Source organism: Pagrus pagrus, assembly GCF_965226575.1.
Source record: "Pagrus pagrus genome assembly, chromosome: 9".
Lineage (NCBI taxonomy): Eukaryota > Metazoa > Chordata > Actinopteri > Spariformes > Sparidae > Pagrus > Pagrus pagrus.
Window position 1 is genome coordinate 15,686,943 of NC_140193.1, and position 16,206 is coordinate 15,703,148.

Here is a 16,206-nt window from a genome sequence, read left to right on the forward strand (position 1 = left end):
CATCTGTAATTCTGACATCCAAATTTTTAAGATTCTTATTTTGCTATTCGGGTCGATTCTATACACAAACATCTGTTGCATGTCCGTCCGTTCTAGGAGAGGGATCCCTCCTCTGTTGCTCTTCCCGAGCTTCTTCCATTTCTCCCCTTGAAAGGGTGTTTTTGCCAAGTTTTTCCTCATCTGAATTGAGCGTGCAAGGATAGAGGGAATCGTATGTTGTACAGATTGTGGAGCTCCATGAGAGGGGTTACACGTGCAATTAAGATGATACAAGTGCAAAGATGGAAACATTGTTCTGACCCAGCTGTCTGTGTTGGCATTTTTATTTGTACCACCAGGTGAGCCGTCTGCTGATGCTGGGTGGGGCGAACGTGAATTACCGCACGGAGGTCCTGAACAACGCTCCGGTGCTTTGCGTCCAGTGCCATCTCGGGCACCAGGAAATTGCCTCCCTGCTGCTCGAGTTCGGGGCCAGCGTAGACGTGGTGTCTGAAAATGGCATGAACCCATTGTGCTTCTCAGCCGCTGCAGGACACTTGGGACTTGTCATGCTGCTCTGCAAGCGGGGGTCTGAGGTGAGGAGTCTTCTCAGACTAATGCAGCTCATAGCTCAAAGCTTTTGAAAACATACAGTTAATTTTGCACATGTTGGATTTATCTCCTCAAAGCTAACCATGCTGTATTTCCACCAGGTCGATCATGTAGATAAGAGTGGCCAGTGTGCGCTGGTCCATGCCGCTCTCCGAGGACACCCAGACATTATCCAGTACCTGCTGGAGCTTGAGTGGAGTGCTGAGGGGCAGCAGCAGGACTACGCTCTGAAGAACAAAGCTCTGCAGCAGGCTTTGATAGCAGCTTCCAGCATGGGACACACACAGGTCCGACTGACGCATGCAAATATTTTACTTTTCACACAATCAACCCTCACCGAATAAAAACACTGAATCTACCTGAGGATATAAATTCCCACCAAAAGAGATGTATTTGAAGGCATTGCTCAAAATACATTCCAAAAATGAGCTTGAGGAAAATTAATTTTTATAGTTATTGTGAAACCAAACAACCTGTCACAGAAGGAACAGTAGATGACATTTGAGCACATCTTGTTTGCAGTGATGATGACTTAAAGTGTTATTCGGCCTTGTATGTCTGAAATCAGGATTCACAGATCGATCACGGTGCCTTCAGCTGCCCGGGTGCGATGCAGGCTCAAGGTTTATTTTGGCTTCCTCATTAGTTGGAATCTCAAGGCCAGGCTTAACATAAAGGAACTTGGCCAAGCTAAGCTGTCAGCCAGCATGTAGAAGGATATCCTGTTAAGTATTAATCAGATTGGACTCACATAACCTCATACCTGTGGTTCCCTCTCTATTTGCTCAGGCAGCAATATCCCATATTTTTGTTGTTATTCTGCTACAAAATTAGCATGTTATAAACCTCTTGAAGGTTTACTTGATGTCTTATGCTGAAACAGTATGCCATTAATCTAAGTTTCGTTTTTTTGGCAGGTTGTGAGGGGCTTGCTGGCATTGAATAATGAGCATGCTGTGCAAATTGATAGCCACGACACTCTGTGGGGAGAGACAGGTATGTTTTTCATCCATCTTTTAGCATTACGTGGCTCCCTGGTATTATCGCTTGCTGTTTTAGCATTCTGGACCTCACTGCCATAATTGCGTGCTGCAGTGTAAGGTCTTGTGTCTCTCTTCTGCTCTCTGTTTGATGCAGAGGCTGCTCATCCCAAATGTGTGTGCAGTTTGTAGGGCTGTTTCCTTGTTTTTGTGTGCTGTACTCTGGTAAAAGCATTACTTATAGTGGGTCATGTGGGTTTCTACTTAGAGTTTGGTCAACACAGCATTTCCTTTGAACAGTGATTTTCCAACATACAGTATCCCCTTGGTGCTCTGTGTTAAGATACTGGCAACAGTTTGAACATTTTGAAGCTACTCCACCATCTGTTGTATACATAGCTTGTCATATTTGGGTTGCAGGAGAATAACCTAAAGATTATAACCTTGTAACTTTAGACTTTCACTTGCTGTTGATATTAATTCAACCATTTTTTTTCTGAGAAAGTTTTTGAGACAACTGCTTAGTATGTGCTTCTGCCTGGTTAAAGAAAGGGTGAAAATGAGCATGCTAATAAAGAGTAGATGCTGTGAACAATGGCTGTTGTTAAATGGGATTTCCAGTCTTTTTAAATCTGGGCCATATATTTACATGTTTTGGTGTGTAAATGATTCAATTACGATTCAATGACTGGAATGCAAAAGGACTCTAGATGCTTCTTGATGAATCATGATCTCAATTTTCTATATTACTGCACATAGCTACTTTCCCTCCGACATATCTCCTCACATGAGTAACGTCAGCCCAGTGTCCGCCCACAATTCAAAACATGAGAGCAACTTGCAATGTTACTCAAAACTTTATTGTCCAGCTGAGGCCGGAAAAATCAACAATCAACATTAACTGTAATCTCTCGATTATGCTTATGCTAGATCAACTCATCTGGCTACCATGACATGGCTGCAAAGTAATCCTTAGCAATCCGTAGTAGTCCGTAATCCAACTCCTGTCAGAATAACAAAAAGATTTTGCCACTGAGGTTGTTATTTTAAGAATTTGACAACGTTACAGACACGATTCAAACAGAGAGATAACTTCTTGTTGAATAATCTGATCCTCTTAGTTACAGTTTCACATACACACGTCTTGTTCAAGGAGAAGTCTCGCTCTGAAATCTCACAAAGTGAGTTGTCAGAGTTGTTGCCTCATGTAGAAAGTCAAGTTTGTTCAAAAGTCAGCCATGACTTTGCAATTAAATTCTTGCTGGCAGTTCCACTAAGTCACGGCTGCCCAAAGTCATCCTGCCATGAAGTTCAGTATGGCCCTCCAGATTTGTTGAGAGAAAAATATTAAAAAACATTTTTTTTAATTCTAATAATGTTCATGCTATTACATTTTTTGTGAGATATAAAGGTTCTTTAAAAAGGAAGGATCCCTCATGATTAATTATTTTTCATCACTTGAGCACGGCTGGCAGTGACTCTTGCAGGAAGGAAACTTGGTCTCCAAGTACTATTTTGCATCTTAATACAATTTAATACAAAAGCTGTTTGCGTTTGGTCCACGGCCCTCCAAGGGATAAAGTTTGGCCACTCCCGCTCTAATCAAACTCCAAATTCTTCTATCCAACTCTTTTCCATGGTTTTCCTGCAACAGTTCACCTCTCGCAAGATTTCAGAGCAAGACTTCTCCTTGAGTGAGACTTATTCGTATTATTTAACAGAAAGATCCATCTATACTTCTAGTGGATTTTACTTTGACAGTCATGTCATGGCTGTCAGCTGAGGCGATCTACTTGACTGATTTCAAAACTTTTGTACTTTTAAGTATGAGTCATTCAAACACCAAAACATGTAAATATAGGGTCCAGTTTTAAAAATACTGGAATATTCTTTTAATGCCCTGCAGGCCGTGGCTGTCAGTTGTGAAACTGGTTATTGGAGAGCGATATTTTGAACAGATATTACACCTTCTGCAAGGTCCAGAAACTTAGATTTTATTTTTTGGCCGTTGCAGAGGTGACGTGCTTATACAGAATATATTTGCGTGAACATGTGCTTGGTGTTCTGGTTTCTAGTTAAAGTACTAAAACTATTTTTGACACATTATGTAAGTTTCAGACAGGGGCATTGTTAGAGCTGCGTGTTTTGAGATGTTGGACACGTTTGAAATGTTGCCTCTCATCTTCAGCGTGAGTCTTTTCTTGCTCCAAGAGCTATAAATGTTCAAATCTCACCCTTCTTATTTGACAACAGCGTTTGATGTGTTTTATACCAGAATAGATTGAGAAAAAAAAGAGAATTTTAATAATAGTCTGTCTACGCTATAAGCCAGTAGGATTTAGCACCAACGGTTTGGTGCTACAGGAATGTAGGTCAGCCTATTAGTGGAGAGGCTGTCCACAGTGCGGTTAACTGGTGCTTGTGGCCTTCTAAACGACTGGAGGACTTCAGACCTTATTACAGTCCTGGGACAAAGAGTCGTCCCTCTGAAATATTCCTTTATAGAACCGCTGTTCTGTCTCCACTGGTATGACGTGAGTCCGGTACAATCCAAACACCTGCCTTCTCGTTGTTGAAAACATTTGTCCAAAGCTTTCGACTGTATCACCAAACATGATATGTAGCCTCGCTTCCATAAACATCTGAGCCACCTGTAGCTGCTGCAGTATTTACCTCTCAGCTCCTTTACAAAGTGGATGTTAAATCACAAACGGCACCCTTTTGAACATGCCCCTCTAAAGTAATGAAATATTAGGTCACAGGTTGTAATTTGCTGAGCTGTGGCTCCACTGACCTGAACAAACCCTTGACATGACTGCGCATTCAAGTGATTTTGCACCCACGTGGGCCAGGCTCATCTGCATTCAGGGAAAAGTGGTTAGTAAAAAGCTCTTGTAAAAAAGGAGCCCTTTTCTGCAGACATAAAATGAATATTTAGTGGTGTGTTGCAGGTAGAGAGAGTTTACAGACAGTAAAAATGACTCAAACAACAGAGATGATTAGCACTGAGAGGTATATTAAATCTCAGTTTCGCCTTTTATACTATTCATCACTCAGATTTAATATCCAACCGAGTAGCAGCTACTGCAGAGAAACCAAAACTGACAAAGCTCCTGAAACATCCCCTTAAAAATTGCCCATTCATCTGAAACAATTCTCTGATAACAACCTGTCTCTGTGAACATTTATTTCACCTCTAAAATGCAGTGGAATATTACATCTCTATGCAAATAGGCCCACTGTCTCCTGTGTTTAAATAGAGGCAGATTGGATTGTGCATCTGTGCAAGCTCCATCTTTCAAAATCCCCTCTTAGGATGCAAAACTCTCCCTCGTTATGCAAAGAAAGGTAATTTAACTGCACAGAGTCATTCTCAGTGTTGTGAGCAAACAGCAGCAGGGTTGGCTGAAGGCGAAGACCAACGGATTCTTGTGTTGCAGGAGTGTAATCTCTTGTAAATCCTACATTATTTTATGATATATTTAGTTGATTTTAGTGAGTATATTATTCTCCTCAGTTGCTCTTTTTATTATTCAGTAATCCTTTTAAATCATGACATATTTATTTTATTTAGGATTTAGTTTTGCTCAACAACACAAGACTTGAGGCTCTGGGACTGCACTGGAGAATAGCTGCCCACTGCTTTTAATAACTAGAATGGATCAATACAGGAAACAAATTCTGAGAATACTCAGTATGAAATTCACTTTAAGTCTTTTCTTCCTCGGTACAAGGCTCAGCTATTTTTCTTTCATATGTACAAAGAGCGCAAGTGTTCGTACTGTATAATAAGAGCCCAGCATGAGCTCGCCCAGGCAGCTATTTGTGGCTTTGCTCAGGTGCCTGGGGAAAAGATGCTCTTTATTCTCGCATCAAGTGACAAACACCTGCATTTTTACTTTGTGCGCTGAAACCAACACTGTGCTAAGGGTTTTCTGATGTGAAGATCTTCCTCTGTGGGCTTCTTTTCTATCAGCGTTTTGTCGGAAAGATTCTTCATCCAAACTAACATGCTTGTGCGTAAATATATTCTCCCCGCCAAAAAAACATTTTAAATGTCCCTTTATGAGCTGCAACAGATACTGCTCATTTCTCTCTTCAACATGGAGCAGTTAAAAAAATAAAACAAAACAGAAATTCCAGGTAATAGAATTTAAGTACTGCCTGTGTGCTCAGTGTAACGACATTTCTTATGTAATTGAGCATCTGCTGCGTCCCCGGGCAAAGCAAACGTACCATTTTACAAAAACAATCAACCTCTCTGTGATGCCTTTTTATAAATTGCCTGCAACCTTTTGCAATTGCCATTTTGTCAATGATTGAGTCATACTTAATTGAGCATCTGAATTAAGTTTACCCTGACAAAAAATGCATTAGCTTAAGCAATGATAACATTAGCAAGGACAAATTGAAAAGTCCCAAACTATAGGGAGGAATTATTATTAAAGCCTTTGTTGTTGTTGTTAAAAAGGTTGTGGTTAAAATGCCAGGTCAAAACCACTTCGTTGTTGCTGGTGTCTCAGGTTTCTTCAGCCTGGTGGTGACGTGCTGGTGAATAAGGACATTTTTGTGTGTTTACATTGTGCATCTGTTTTTATCAGACAGTGATTTAGTGTCTCCTCCTCAAAACACTGTCAAGGCAGCTTTGTAGGTGGGCTAGAGCAGAGATGAGACGAGGCTGATGAATCGCTTACAAAACAAAAGATAAGATAAAATAAGACTTTATTCATAATACTGAAGCAGGAAGTCAAACTGAAAACAACAAAAGATGACGTTAGAAAAATGAACTTCTGACATGTGTTCAGAAAAGTCTTTGTGAGATTACTGTAAATAATTGAGTAAATTCACTTAGCATGAAGAAGTACAGTAAGACATACAGGTGCTGGAAATCCTTGAAAACACTGGAATTTTAATGTGGTGTAAAGTTGGAAGTGAATAACTTTCATAATAAGTTGTTTTATGTTGACTAATCAGATTTATAATGCAGAGTCTACTTCTCTTTTTGTGTTTTCATTAAAAATGTTCACCCTTCTATAGAAAGTTATGATTTTTCATTTTTGGGTGAACTTCCTCTTCCTTCCTTTAATAATCTCACTATTATTTTCTTGATAAACTAAGATAGTTGTTTGGTCTAAAAATGTCAGAAAATGGTGAAAAATGTCAACTGGTGTTTCCCAAAGCCCAGGATGATGTCCTCAAATGTCTTGTTTTGTCCACAACCCAAAGATATTCAGTTCACTGTCATAGAGGAGTAATCGATTAATCGTTGCAGCTCTAATATGTACGTGAATATGCGGAAGTAAGTTGCTGGAAAAACTTGAAATACACTTCAAATGCTTGAATTTGACTATGGAAACTCATGTTGAAGCATAAAATGAGTTATAAAACCAGTAATAAAACCAGTTCTGTACAAACAGGCATCACTTTCAAATATCAACACACTGTACAGCTGTTGACACCATGCTTAATGTACTCTGAGATCATCCCAGGTGCTGCTAATGTCTCTCCCTCGAGCACAAACAGAGCCTAAGTTTAGCTGCTCGTAGTCATTGTTCTTTACTCTGCTGTGTGTGAGGATATCCATATTTTGAGCAGATGGAGGGTGGGGTTGTTTGGCTCTGATGGCTGTTAAACCAGATGGATGATGTCAGTCAGATACGGAGGCTCAGCAGCAACGCGAGTCTCTCAGAGGTGAATTCGAGAGCAGAGCTGCTCTGGTTCTTTCGGTGGATCCCATTCTGTTTTGACAACCAGCACTCATTTAAGACCGGTCCATCTGCTGCCGTGCAGCAGCATCCGGTGTTGAACTGGCGGCATCGGACATTTCAAGAATCCGTCACTGTTTTCTTCACAGCGCCAATTAATACTGGTTGTTTTCCTTTTTGTTAAAAATGAATTAGAAGCAGTTAATTCCAATTAATTGTGGTCTGAAAGATAGAAACAATAAACAAGAATGGGCGTTAAACAGAATTGTTTGACTTTGTTGTCTAATGTTTGTCTGCTGATGCATAAATTGACTGAATTCTCGTCTCTCTGTGCAAGGCCGGGGGAGCTTGAGGCGGGAATTTAATGAGTTTAATAAGCATAACATAATTGTCTGTTTTTAAACTCAATTAGCACCGAACATTAGCCTGCATTTCTCTACTCATAGGAGGGATTTTGGGATTGCAAACACTGTTTCTATCCAGGCACTTCGTTTCACACATACTCAAGAGTTACTAAAGACCCAAGACATTGCTCATGAACAGTATTACTTTGTACTGTACACTGTTTTATTATGTTAACTAACCTTCTGGCTGTACAGTGTCCTCTTTGTCTTACCATAACCTGTTCCTCTGTACAAGTCTAAATAAAGGCCTACATCACTCCTAACATCTGCGTGTGTCCTCCTCTCTCCTCTCTTTAGCCTTGACAGCAGCGGCAGGTCGGGGGAAGATGGAGGTATGCGACTTCCTGTTGGAGCAGGGGGCGGTGGTGCAGCAGGTCAACCGGCGGGGGGTGTCTCCTCTATTCTGCGCAGTCAGACAGGGACACTGGCAGGTGAGACATGCTGAGAGGCTCTTCTGTCCAAACTGCAAAAACATCTCAACATCTTCTTCCTCTACACAACTATGACAGGTTTCATGTTCTCATTGTCTTTGTACACCTGGATATTTGACGTCTGTTTTTGTCGGTTTCCTAGATTGCAGAGCTGCTCTTGCAGCACGGTGCCGACATTAACATCAGCGACAAGCAGGGCAGGACCCTACTCATGGTGGCTGCCTGTGAGGGTCACCTGAGCACCGTCGAGTTTCTGCTTTCTAAAGGTGAGCTACGACGACATCCACCATTAATGTCATTCACCGAGAAATTAGAGCATCCAGAACTCATCAGATGGATTTCTTAGATTGGCAGTGTGTGTCACAATGTTTATTTACAATAACGTCCAGGAGAAAACCGCTGCATGACAAACTAGCTTACTGAAATTAAATTGTCTTTTTTCTTGATGTTATTTCAAAGTGTGTACATCTGATTAATCTTAAATGCATGTTTGATGCTGTCATATCTCATTAATAACAACACTTCGACTAGATTAGAGACCTAATTAACCTGTTGGGCCTCAGGCTAAACAAAATTGGAGCGTGAGTTTACACCAGACTAGCAGTTAATCTGAGTTGTCGTTGGGTCTTTATTAAAGACGCTAGCAAAGAAACACAGTACATGAAGTAAAAACAGCAGAAACATCAGATGGGTCGGACCACAGTGTTTAACAATTTATCTTTAAATGTTACAGTCTCTGCTGAAAATGACAAGAACAATGTTTTCAATTTCAAATATCTCCACAATGCAAATCAACCACCAGAAAGTGACTGTAAATGTCATGGGGATTCAGTCTAATATCAAATTGTAAAAAAGAAAAAACACATAGTGAAAAAAACAAGAAGTTTAGGAGTCGCACAACATCATTTTTATCGTCTAAAAAGCAAGTTTAGGTCAAGCCAAAAGAGTGAATAATTGAACACCAACAGCGGTGATGATGTCAGAGAGTTCACTACCCTGGAGCGATTTGCCCTCCGAGAAATCAAATAAAAGTCCTGTTTGGAAATACGGTTTTTGGACAGTAGATGACAAAATTGTATAACCTCAAAATAAAGTTGCATGCAAGCTATGAAGCTTCAGCTAGCTCGCAACCTAAAAGATAACCTCTATAATAATTACACTATGGAATAATGTATCATTTAATCTCACTGAGAGACGGCACGTTCTCAGTTCTAGCTCTCGTACGGAAAGAGAAAGATCTGCAGTCTTTAAGTGAAGTTTCACCATGTAGGACAGTATTTATTCGTCTATTATGTAAAGTGTATATCTGGTAGGACATGTTCACGTTGAATAAATAAACCTATTAATGTAGTTACGCCTCTTATTGTATTGGTTTGCTTTCTTATAGGCATAATGCACAAAAACAGATGGAAAAAGAAAAAGATGACTGGTCGATTTTTACAGAAGAGTAACTCTCAGAAAACTTCAGAACTTTACGATGTCTGGTTATATGATATAAGAAAATATTATGTCCTGACAGACTCGAACTTGATATTAACTTGAAATATTATCCTTTGAATAACACTAAACGGTAGATAAGCAGCCGTACTCATTTTCAAACTACAGTATATCTTAAACGGTACATCACAAGAATATATGAAGAAAGAGTCCAAACTCCAAATATAAGAAAATGTTTCAAACGAGGAAAGAGATAATTAACGTGGCTAAATTATTAACCGTCCGATCATTAAGCCAACATGTGTCAACCACTAGGTTTTCATCAGGGCTCCATATACAATAGATAATCGAATGGTTCGAACTCAAGTATTTTTCTTTGAATGATTAATCAAATAACCTTTTGACAGCCCCGCTGTTTGTGTGTTTATATGAAGTGTTTGACGACTGTTGTCCGTCTCGAAGGTGCGTCTTTGACTTCGTTGGACAAGGAGGGACTGACGCCCCTGAGCTGGGCATGTTTAAAAGGACATAAGAACGTAGTGCAGTTTTTGGTGGAGAAAGGTGCGGTCATCGACCACACGGACAAGAACGGACGAACTCCGCTGGACCTCGCCGCCTTCTACGGCGATGCAGAGATTGTAAGCAGAAGACACAAACGCACACTGACACCCTTCATTCAGCCTTAATCTAAAGCATCCCTGTGCCATTATTGAACACATACTGTTGTGCGTTAGCACTTGACCGTCAACACACTGCTTGTGAGTTTATAACCGTTGGTGATCTCACGTAGGTCCAGTACTTGGTGGAGAGAGGAGCAGTGATAGAGCATGTGGACTACAGTGGGATGAGGCCTCTGGACCGGGCCATAGGCTGCCGGAACACGTCGGTGGTGGTGACTCTGCTGAAGAAAGGGGCCAAGCTCGGTAAGCACGCTGCTTTTTTCAACTAAAAAACCCACCGTATAGCTGGAATCTGTACATACATGCCTGTAGCTCTGTGTGCAGATACTCTAAACTGTCTCAGTAAAGACAAGAACTGAAGTGGAGCTTGCTTCTGTCTTGCTCAGCATCTCATGGTACCAAGAATAAACTCAGACTAATTTTGTGGAATGTTGTGGAAGAAAACAGTTTCCATTCCTGCTTTTTCACTCACTGTTCAGCATGTGTGTGTGTGTGTGCTCACTCTTACTGGCATGTCAGTGCATGTGTGTGTGTGTGTGTGTGTGTGTGTCCCTCTTCTCCCTCATGTGCTGTTCGGCTAATTTAAGAATGTGACTTATCACCTAAATGACATTCATAGAGCTATCTGGGTCCGCGGCTTATCTGCGGTGCACTCTGCCGTAACAGGAGAAAAAAATTAGTAATGAGAAGAACCTTTAAATTTTCTTTCAGCTCGGTTAACAGCCTGCATGCTGAAAATACGAGGCCGTTTCAAGTTTAGCGACACATAATTGTATATTGTCACGTTTCCTTTCACTGCCGCATGACCTCTTCTCTCTTCACTCTTTCTTAACTGCCCTCAATAAACTAAGGCTACAGAACGTCTCCTTACGATCGATCAGGTACAATCTTTAGGTAACTTTACCTTGTCCCAATTTCCAGAGAATACAGTGACCGTCTGTTGGCGCCGGATACAACAAGGTTAACACTCTCTCGGCTTCTCTGTTTCCCCTCTACACCCACAGGGAACGCTGCTTGGGCCATGGCGACTTCCAAGCCTGATATCCTGATCATCCTTCTTCAGAAGCTGATGGAGGAGGGAAACCTACTTTACAAGGTAATGTATCAAGAATGAAAATGATATAATTTAGTTCCCGTCTTGTTCTAGCTAGAGTTTTTCCACACCGCTTACCAAAGAAGCCATGATTGATGCCTGACATTTAACAGATTGAGTTTTGTGGCAGAAAGGACAAATCAGGTGTTGTGAGAGTGTGTGTGTGTGTGTGTGTGTGTGTGTGTGTGTGTGTGTGTGTGTGTGTGTGTGTGTGTGTTATTTGAGCGTGTCTGTGTGTTGTACGTGTGATTGATGAGGAGGGAGGGCTCAAGCCAGAGAGCAGCTATTGCAGAACTATCTGGTGAATACCTTTCCCCGCTTCTCCCCCCTCCCTCCCATGTTTCCCCTTCTGGTTCCTCACCACATGTTTGCCCTCCATGTGTCCTCCAGAAAGGAAAGATGAAAGAGGCGGCCCAGAGGTACCAGTACGCCCTGAGGAAGTTTCCTAGAGAAGGCTTTGGCGATGACCTGAAGGCATTTAAAGACTTGAGGGTCTCTCTGTACCTCAATCTCTCCCGCTGTCGCAGAAAAACCAACGTAAGCCTCTTAAGAGACACTCTTCTTTCCTTTTTATTTTGTTCCTCAGCCAGAGCTGTATTTTTAGCATGATCCTTTAATGACTTTATATAAGGAGTTTCACTCACCGGACTCTTATTTGTCAGTGTAATGAACATCATGTGGCATTGTTAAATGATGAATATGCGGTGCTGCAACTAACTACAATCATTTAGTCTATAAAATGTCAGAAAAATGTGAATAATGCTCCTCACGAATTCTTCAAATGACTTAATTTGTTCAACCAGCAGTCCAAAACCCAAAGACTCATTTATAAATGACATGTCATAAACGAAATCATTACATTTAACAAGTTCGAACCAGCTCTTTTTGCTTGAAAGTTAACTGAACAAACGATTTTTAAAATAAACTTCTTTCAACAACTAATCAGTGCAGCTTCACAATAGAACCCCAATTGTTTTGAAATTTTTAAATAAAAAAGAAAAGATAAATCTGTGACGAAGACTCCGGGATGCTAAATGATTCGAGCATGTGTGGACGGGGGGAGCTTGTTCGTGTTCAGATGGTAACCGGGAGGAGGTGGGGAGAGCGCTACAAGCGGTGCCGGGCAGTGGAACTCAAAATCTCCTCAAATCTTCCTGTGAAACAATCTCAGTTCCTGCAAGTGCCAGCCTGTCTGCTCGCTTTAACCGTGCCGAGCAGTTGTGCCTCTTCCTGTTCGGAGTTTTCACCCAATGTTTTAACAGAATGAGGGATTTAATGAGTGTTTGAGATGGACTGGAAAGTTTGTTTTTTTTAAAATGACAATGAAGCAAACACGAGGAGAGTGGTAGTTTTTAAGCCACGCTGTCTTTGGATTTCTGGATAATTGTTTCTGCAGAGAAGCTCATCTTCAAAGTTTGTTTACACAAGTCTCGGCCGAGCAGGAAGACTTTTGTAGCAAGCTGGCTGTTGATGTGATTACATGCTGGAAGTTAGCAGGAGATGAAATGAGCACCACAGGGTTTTCTACATCTCTACGGTAACACCTGCCAGGTATTTTATACTTGTGATGGAGAGATGAAGCATGGGTCAAATTCTTTCATTACTTATACAATTTTTACATCAAAATAACCACATATATGCAGATTTATTCCTGGTGTGTCATGTTTAATGCACGAACCCTCTGGTAAACAGGAAACAGAAAGCAGCATGGAGGCCACTGATGCTGCTGTGACAGTGTTTTCTTTTTATATCTCTTACTTCAGTCTCTTTTTAAAACAACGCAGATTAAATGGATGTTAAACTGTTTTTATGCTACTTTAAAATCATGGCATGTCGTCGGAAAAGGGACAAAAATGAGTGCGTCCACCTCTTCATTACCGATCGGAGCTGGAGCCAAAACGTACCCGTGACTACTGTCAGTCATTGACCCTGGAGTGAAGCCAAAAATCCAGATGTTAGTGGGTTTTAGTGTGAAAATACTGTCACGTCCTCAAAGCCAGCAACAAGGACAAAATATTTGTAGTGTTTAAAATGTTCAGTTCTGTGACTGAAACTCAGCCACATGTGCGTGAATATCAACTGGTTGACTGTGATCTATTGATTCTGCTCCTGTTGTAGGATTTCGGGATGGCTGAGGAGTTTGCAACAAAAGCACTGGAGCTGAAACCCAAATCCTATGAGGCCTACTATGCCCGTGCAAGAGCTAAAAGAAGCAGCAGGTAAACTGTTCAGCACTGCTCCCGTCCAGCTCGTCTTGTTGTTATTGATGGTGATTTATCTGGATCTGGTCACACAATCTCTCTTCGTTCTTTCTGCCCTCTACAGGCAGTTTACGGCGTCCCTGGCTGACCTGCACGAAGCGGCCAAGCTGTGCCCTAACAACCGGGAAATCCGTCGTCTGCTGGCCCGAGTAGAGGACGAGTGTAAGCAGATGCAGCGTACCCAGACTAAAGGGGGCCTCGCTGGAGCTGCAGCTGCCTGCAGCCAGGCGTCAGGAGGCCACGATTCAGACCAGGAGCAAGATGAAGGACAGGAAGACAACTCAGCGCACAGTTTTGCCAGGAGCATGGATGGCCAAAGAGACATCCTGGAAGAGGAGGAAGAGGAGGAGGAGGAGGAGGAGGAAGCCTCGCTGCACAACAGGACGACTGAACCCTGCTGGTCACAGAACAGTTATCCCTACAACAGAGTCTTACCCCCGGAGCCTGCTGTCAGCAACAGTTTGGGACATCAGAGTCAGAGCCCCAGCTCGCCCCCAGGCCCCAGCAGGCTTCCACCACACCGGTACCCTCGAGAGCACCGGGAGGCGCTCGCCCAGCAGGGTCTGGTGCTGCAGCCCACCAAGCAGGCCCAGATAGTCAAGACCAACCAGCATATGAGCTCCATGCAGGCGGTGGGGGGCCGCTCCAAATCTCAGTATGCTCCCTCCAGTCCGTTACCCAGCCGACACATGTCCAGTATGCTGAAGCCCGGCCCAGGCATCGACATCAGCCCTCTGCCGCCCCCAGCTGACGAGCCCGTGTATGGGAACCGCATGTCGCTGGCGGCTGCCTCCATCTCCATGGGTCACAGTCGTGATAACGAGAGCCTCCAGGCTTCCTATTCATCCTGCATCAGCTCCAAGGGTCTGGGGCAAGACAGGTTGTCTGCCCAGTCTGCATCCTCCCTGGACGGGTTGGCCTGCTCCGGTCCTGGACCCCAGGAGAACCACAGTGACCCAGGAAAGGAAGGGTTGTGCGGTGCGATGGGATCGCAGGGCGGAGGCAGCAGCAGCAGCATGCGTGTGTCCAGTTCCACCAGTAGCCTGGCGTCCAGCAGCAGCCTATCAGACAGCGGCAAGCTGGGACCTGACGTCCGCATCAAGGTGTCTGACAAAACAAAGCACAGCCAACAGGCCAGCTCGGAGTACAAACCCAGACCCTTCATGGGGATAACCGACAAGACGGCACGCTTTCAGCAGCTTCAGCAGCAGCAGCAGCAGATTCAGCAGCAGATTCAGCAGCACCACGGCTTGCAGAGTCACCAGAGCGGCCGCAACTGGCTGAACCACTCGTCTGACGGTCTGGTGTGTCACAACATGTCGGCGATGGGCCTTCTACCTGTCGACTGTGAGCTGCCGTACGCCAAAACAGTGAGCACTTACCAGGAGCAGCACAAACCTCCACCACCTCAGGGTGCTATGGCCATGAGTAGCTTACAAAACGGCATGCACGCCAAGGAATTCACCGAGAAGTTCTGCCAAGCCGCCAACTGTTACAAAGAGTCCAAGCCAGCGCTGGCTTTGCCGCACACTTTCATGGACAGTAAGCCCAAGCAGCCTGGCCTCGCCCGAGATAATCCTGCCATTCACGTCACTTCAATGAAACCAAAGCGATCGTTTATAGAGTCGAATGTGTAAAGATGTTTTATCTGTCGTACAGTCCACAACGCACACACTCACACAAGCAAAAATCTAAAGTGAGACAAAGTTGCTTTGATTTTTTTTTTTAACCCCTGAAAGAATACAAGTTTAAGAAGTACTTGGTGCGAGCGGTTTGTTTTCCTGTGCGAGTACAGGCTGCAGGCAGTGTACCGAACGCTCCAGATTTTTCTCCTCCCAACCTGTCGCTTGTGGCCGTCAGCCTCTGTTACACAACAACATGTCCGCCGTCGTTCAGCCAAGCTGGAGACATTGCACTGAAGGAAGTATCGGGACATGTACAGTCCTCATCAAAGCAACGGTGACAGTAAGCACTTTATACTCACTTAGGCCGCTCAAGTGCTTAAACAACATATTCAGTTACAGCGTAATGTTATTACAGAAGAGTTTGAGTGAGTGAAATGTGGTTTAAACTGAGTTCATTACGTCCATGGTGCTGAGAGAGGAGAAATAAGGAAGATAGTGTCCTCAGTGAAGGTGTGAGAAAGTCTGAAGGACGGGCATTCCTGTGTTTTACGAAGGATGTTATAGATCCTCCTGTTGTGTATATTCTATAAATATGTACTTTTCCTTCTTTTCAGTGAAGGTCTATGTTAAATGTATTGACAAGTTCAGACTTGTGTATTTTGAGTTTTATGCACAATGTTGTTCAAATGGTGTTAAAGGTTCTAAAAAAAAGGCATTTGTTAAATGTGTTTGTACATTATATAAATCACCATTAACATTGAATTGAAATCCTTTCTGTATCTGCTTGTTGTTGCTGTCTAGTTTAATTTATTTACAGCGCCAATGGCTTGGTTAATTGTAAAGCAATATATTTTATATAGTTATTTTTGCACAGCTACTAAGACATTTTATGATTCTCAATAATGTTTAGCTTAAGTGCATGCTACAATTGCAGTTTATATTACAGAGTTAAAAAAAAAAAATCTATAAAAAACAGAAATGGTTTTGGGGCACAGTGCC

The 16,206-nt window shown here is 42.6% G+C and overlaps 1 protein-coding gene across 2 annotated transcripts in view; it reads left to right on the forward strand.

Moving 5' to 3' along the window:
* The window catches only part of tanc1b (tetratricopeptide repeat, ankyrin repeat and coiled-coil containing 1b), a 116,534-nt gene extending 100,565 nt beyond the window's left edge, over positions 1 to 15,969 (forward strand). The window contains exons 16-27 of one of the 2 annotated variants that reach the window (XM_084361917.1): positions 339 to 575; positions 693 to 878; positions 1,509 to 1,587; positions 7,978 to 8,111; positions 8,254 to 8,377; positions 10,011 to 10,186; positions 10,339 to 10,471; positions 11,080 to 11,109; positions 11,233 to 11,324; positions 11,712 to 11,858; positions 13,440 to 13,540; positions 13,647 to 15,969. In XM_084361917.1, the coding sequence (XP_084218043.1) occupies positions 339 to 575; positions 693 to 878; positions 1,509 to 1,587; positions 7,978 to 8,111; positions 8,254 to 8,377; positions 10,011 to 10,186; positions 10,339 to 10,471; positions 11,080 to 11,109; positions 11,233 to 11,324; positions 11,712 to 11,858; positions 13,440 to 13,540; positions 13,647 to 15,219 (3,012 nt within the window). In that variant the 3' untranslated portion in view covers positions 15,220 to 15,969. The remainder of the gene's footprint in view (positions 1 to 338; positions 576 to 692; positions 879 to 1,508; positions 1,588 to 7,977; positions 8,112 to 8,253; positions 8,378 to 10,010; positions 10,187 to 10,338; positions 10,472 to 11,079; positions 11,110 to 11,232; positions 11,325 to 11,711; positions 11,859 to 13,439; positions 13,541 to 13,646) is intronic. The other variant, XM_084361918.1, reaches the window with a different exon arrangement.
* The last annotated feature ends 237 nt before the right edge of the window (positions 15,970 to 16,206 follow it).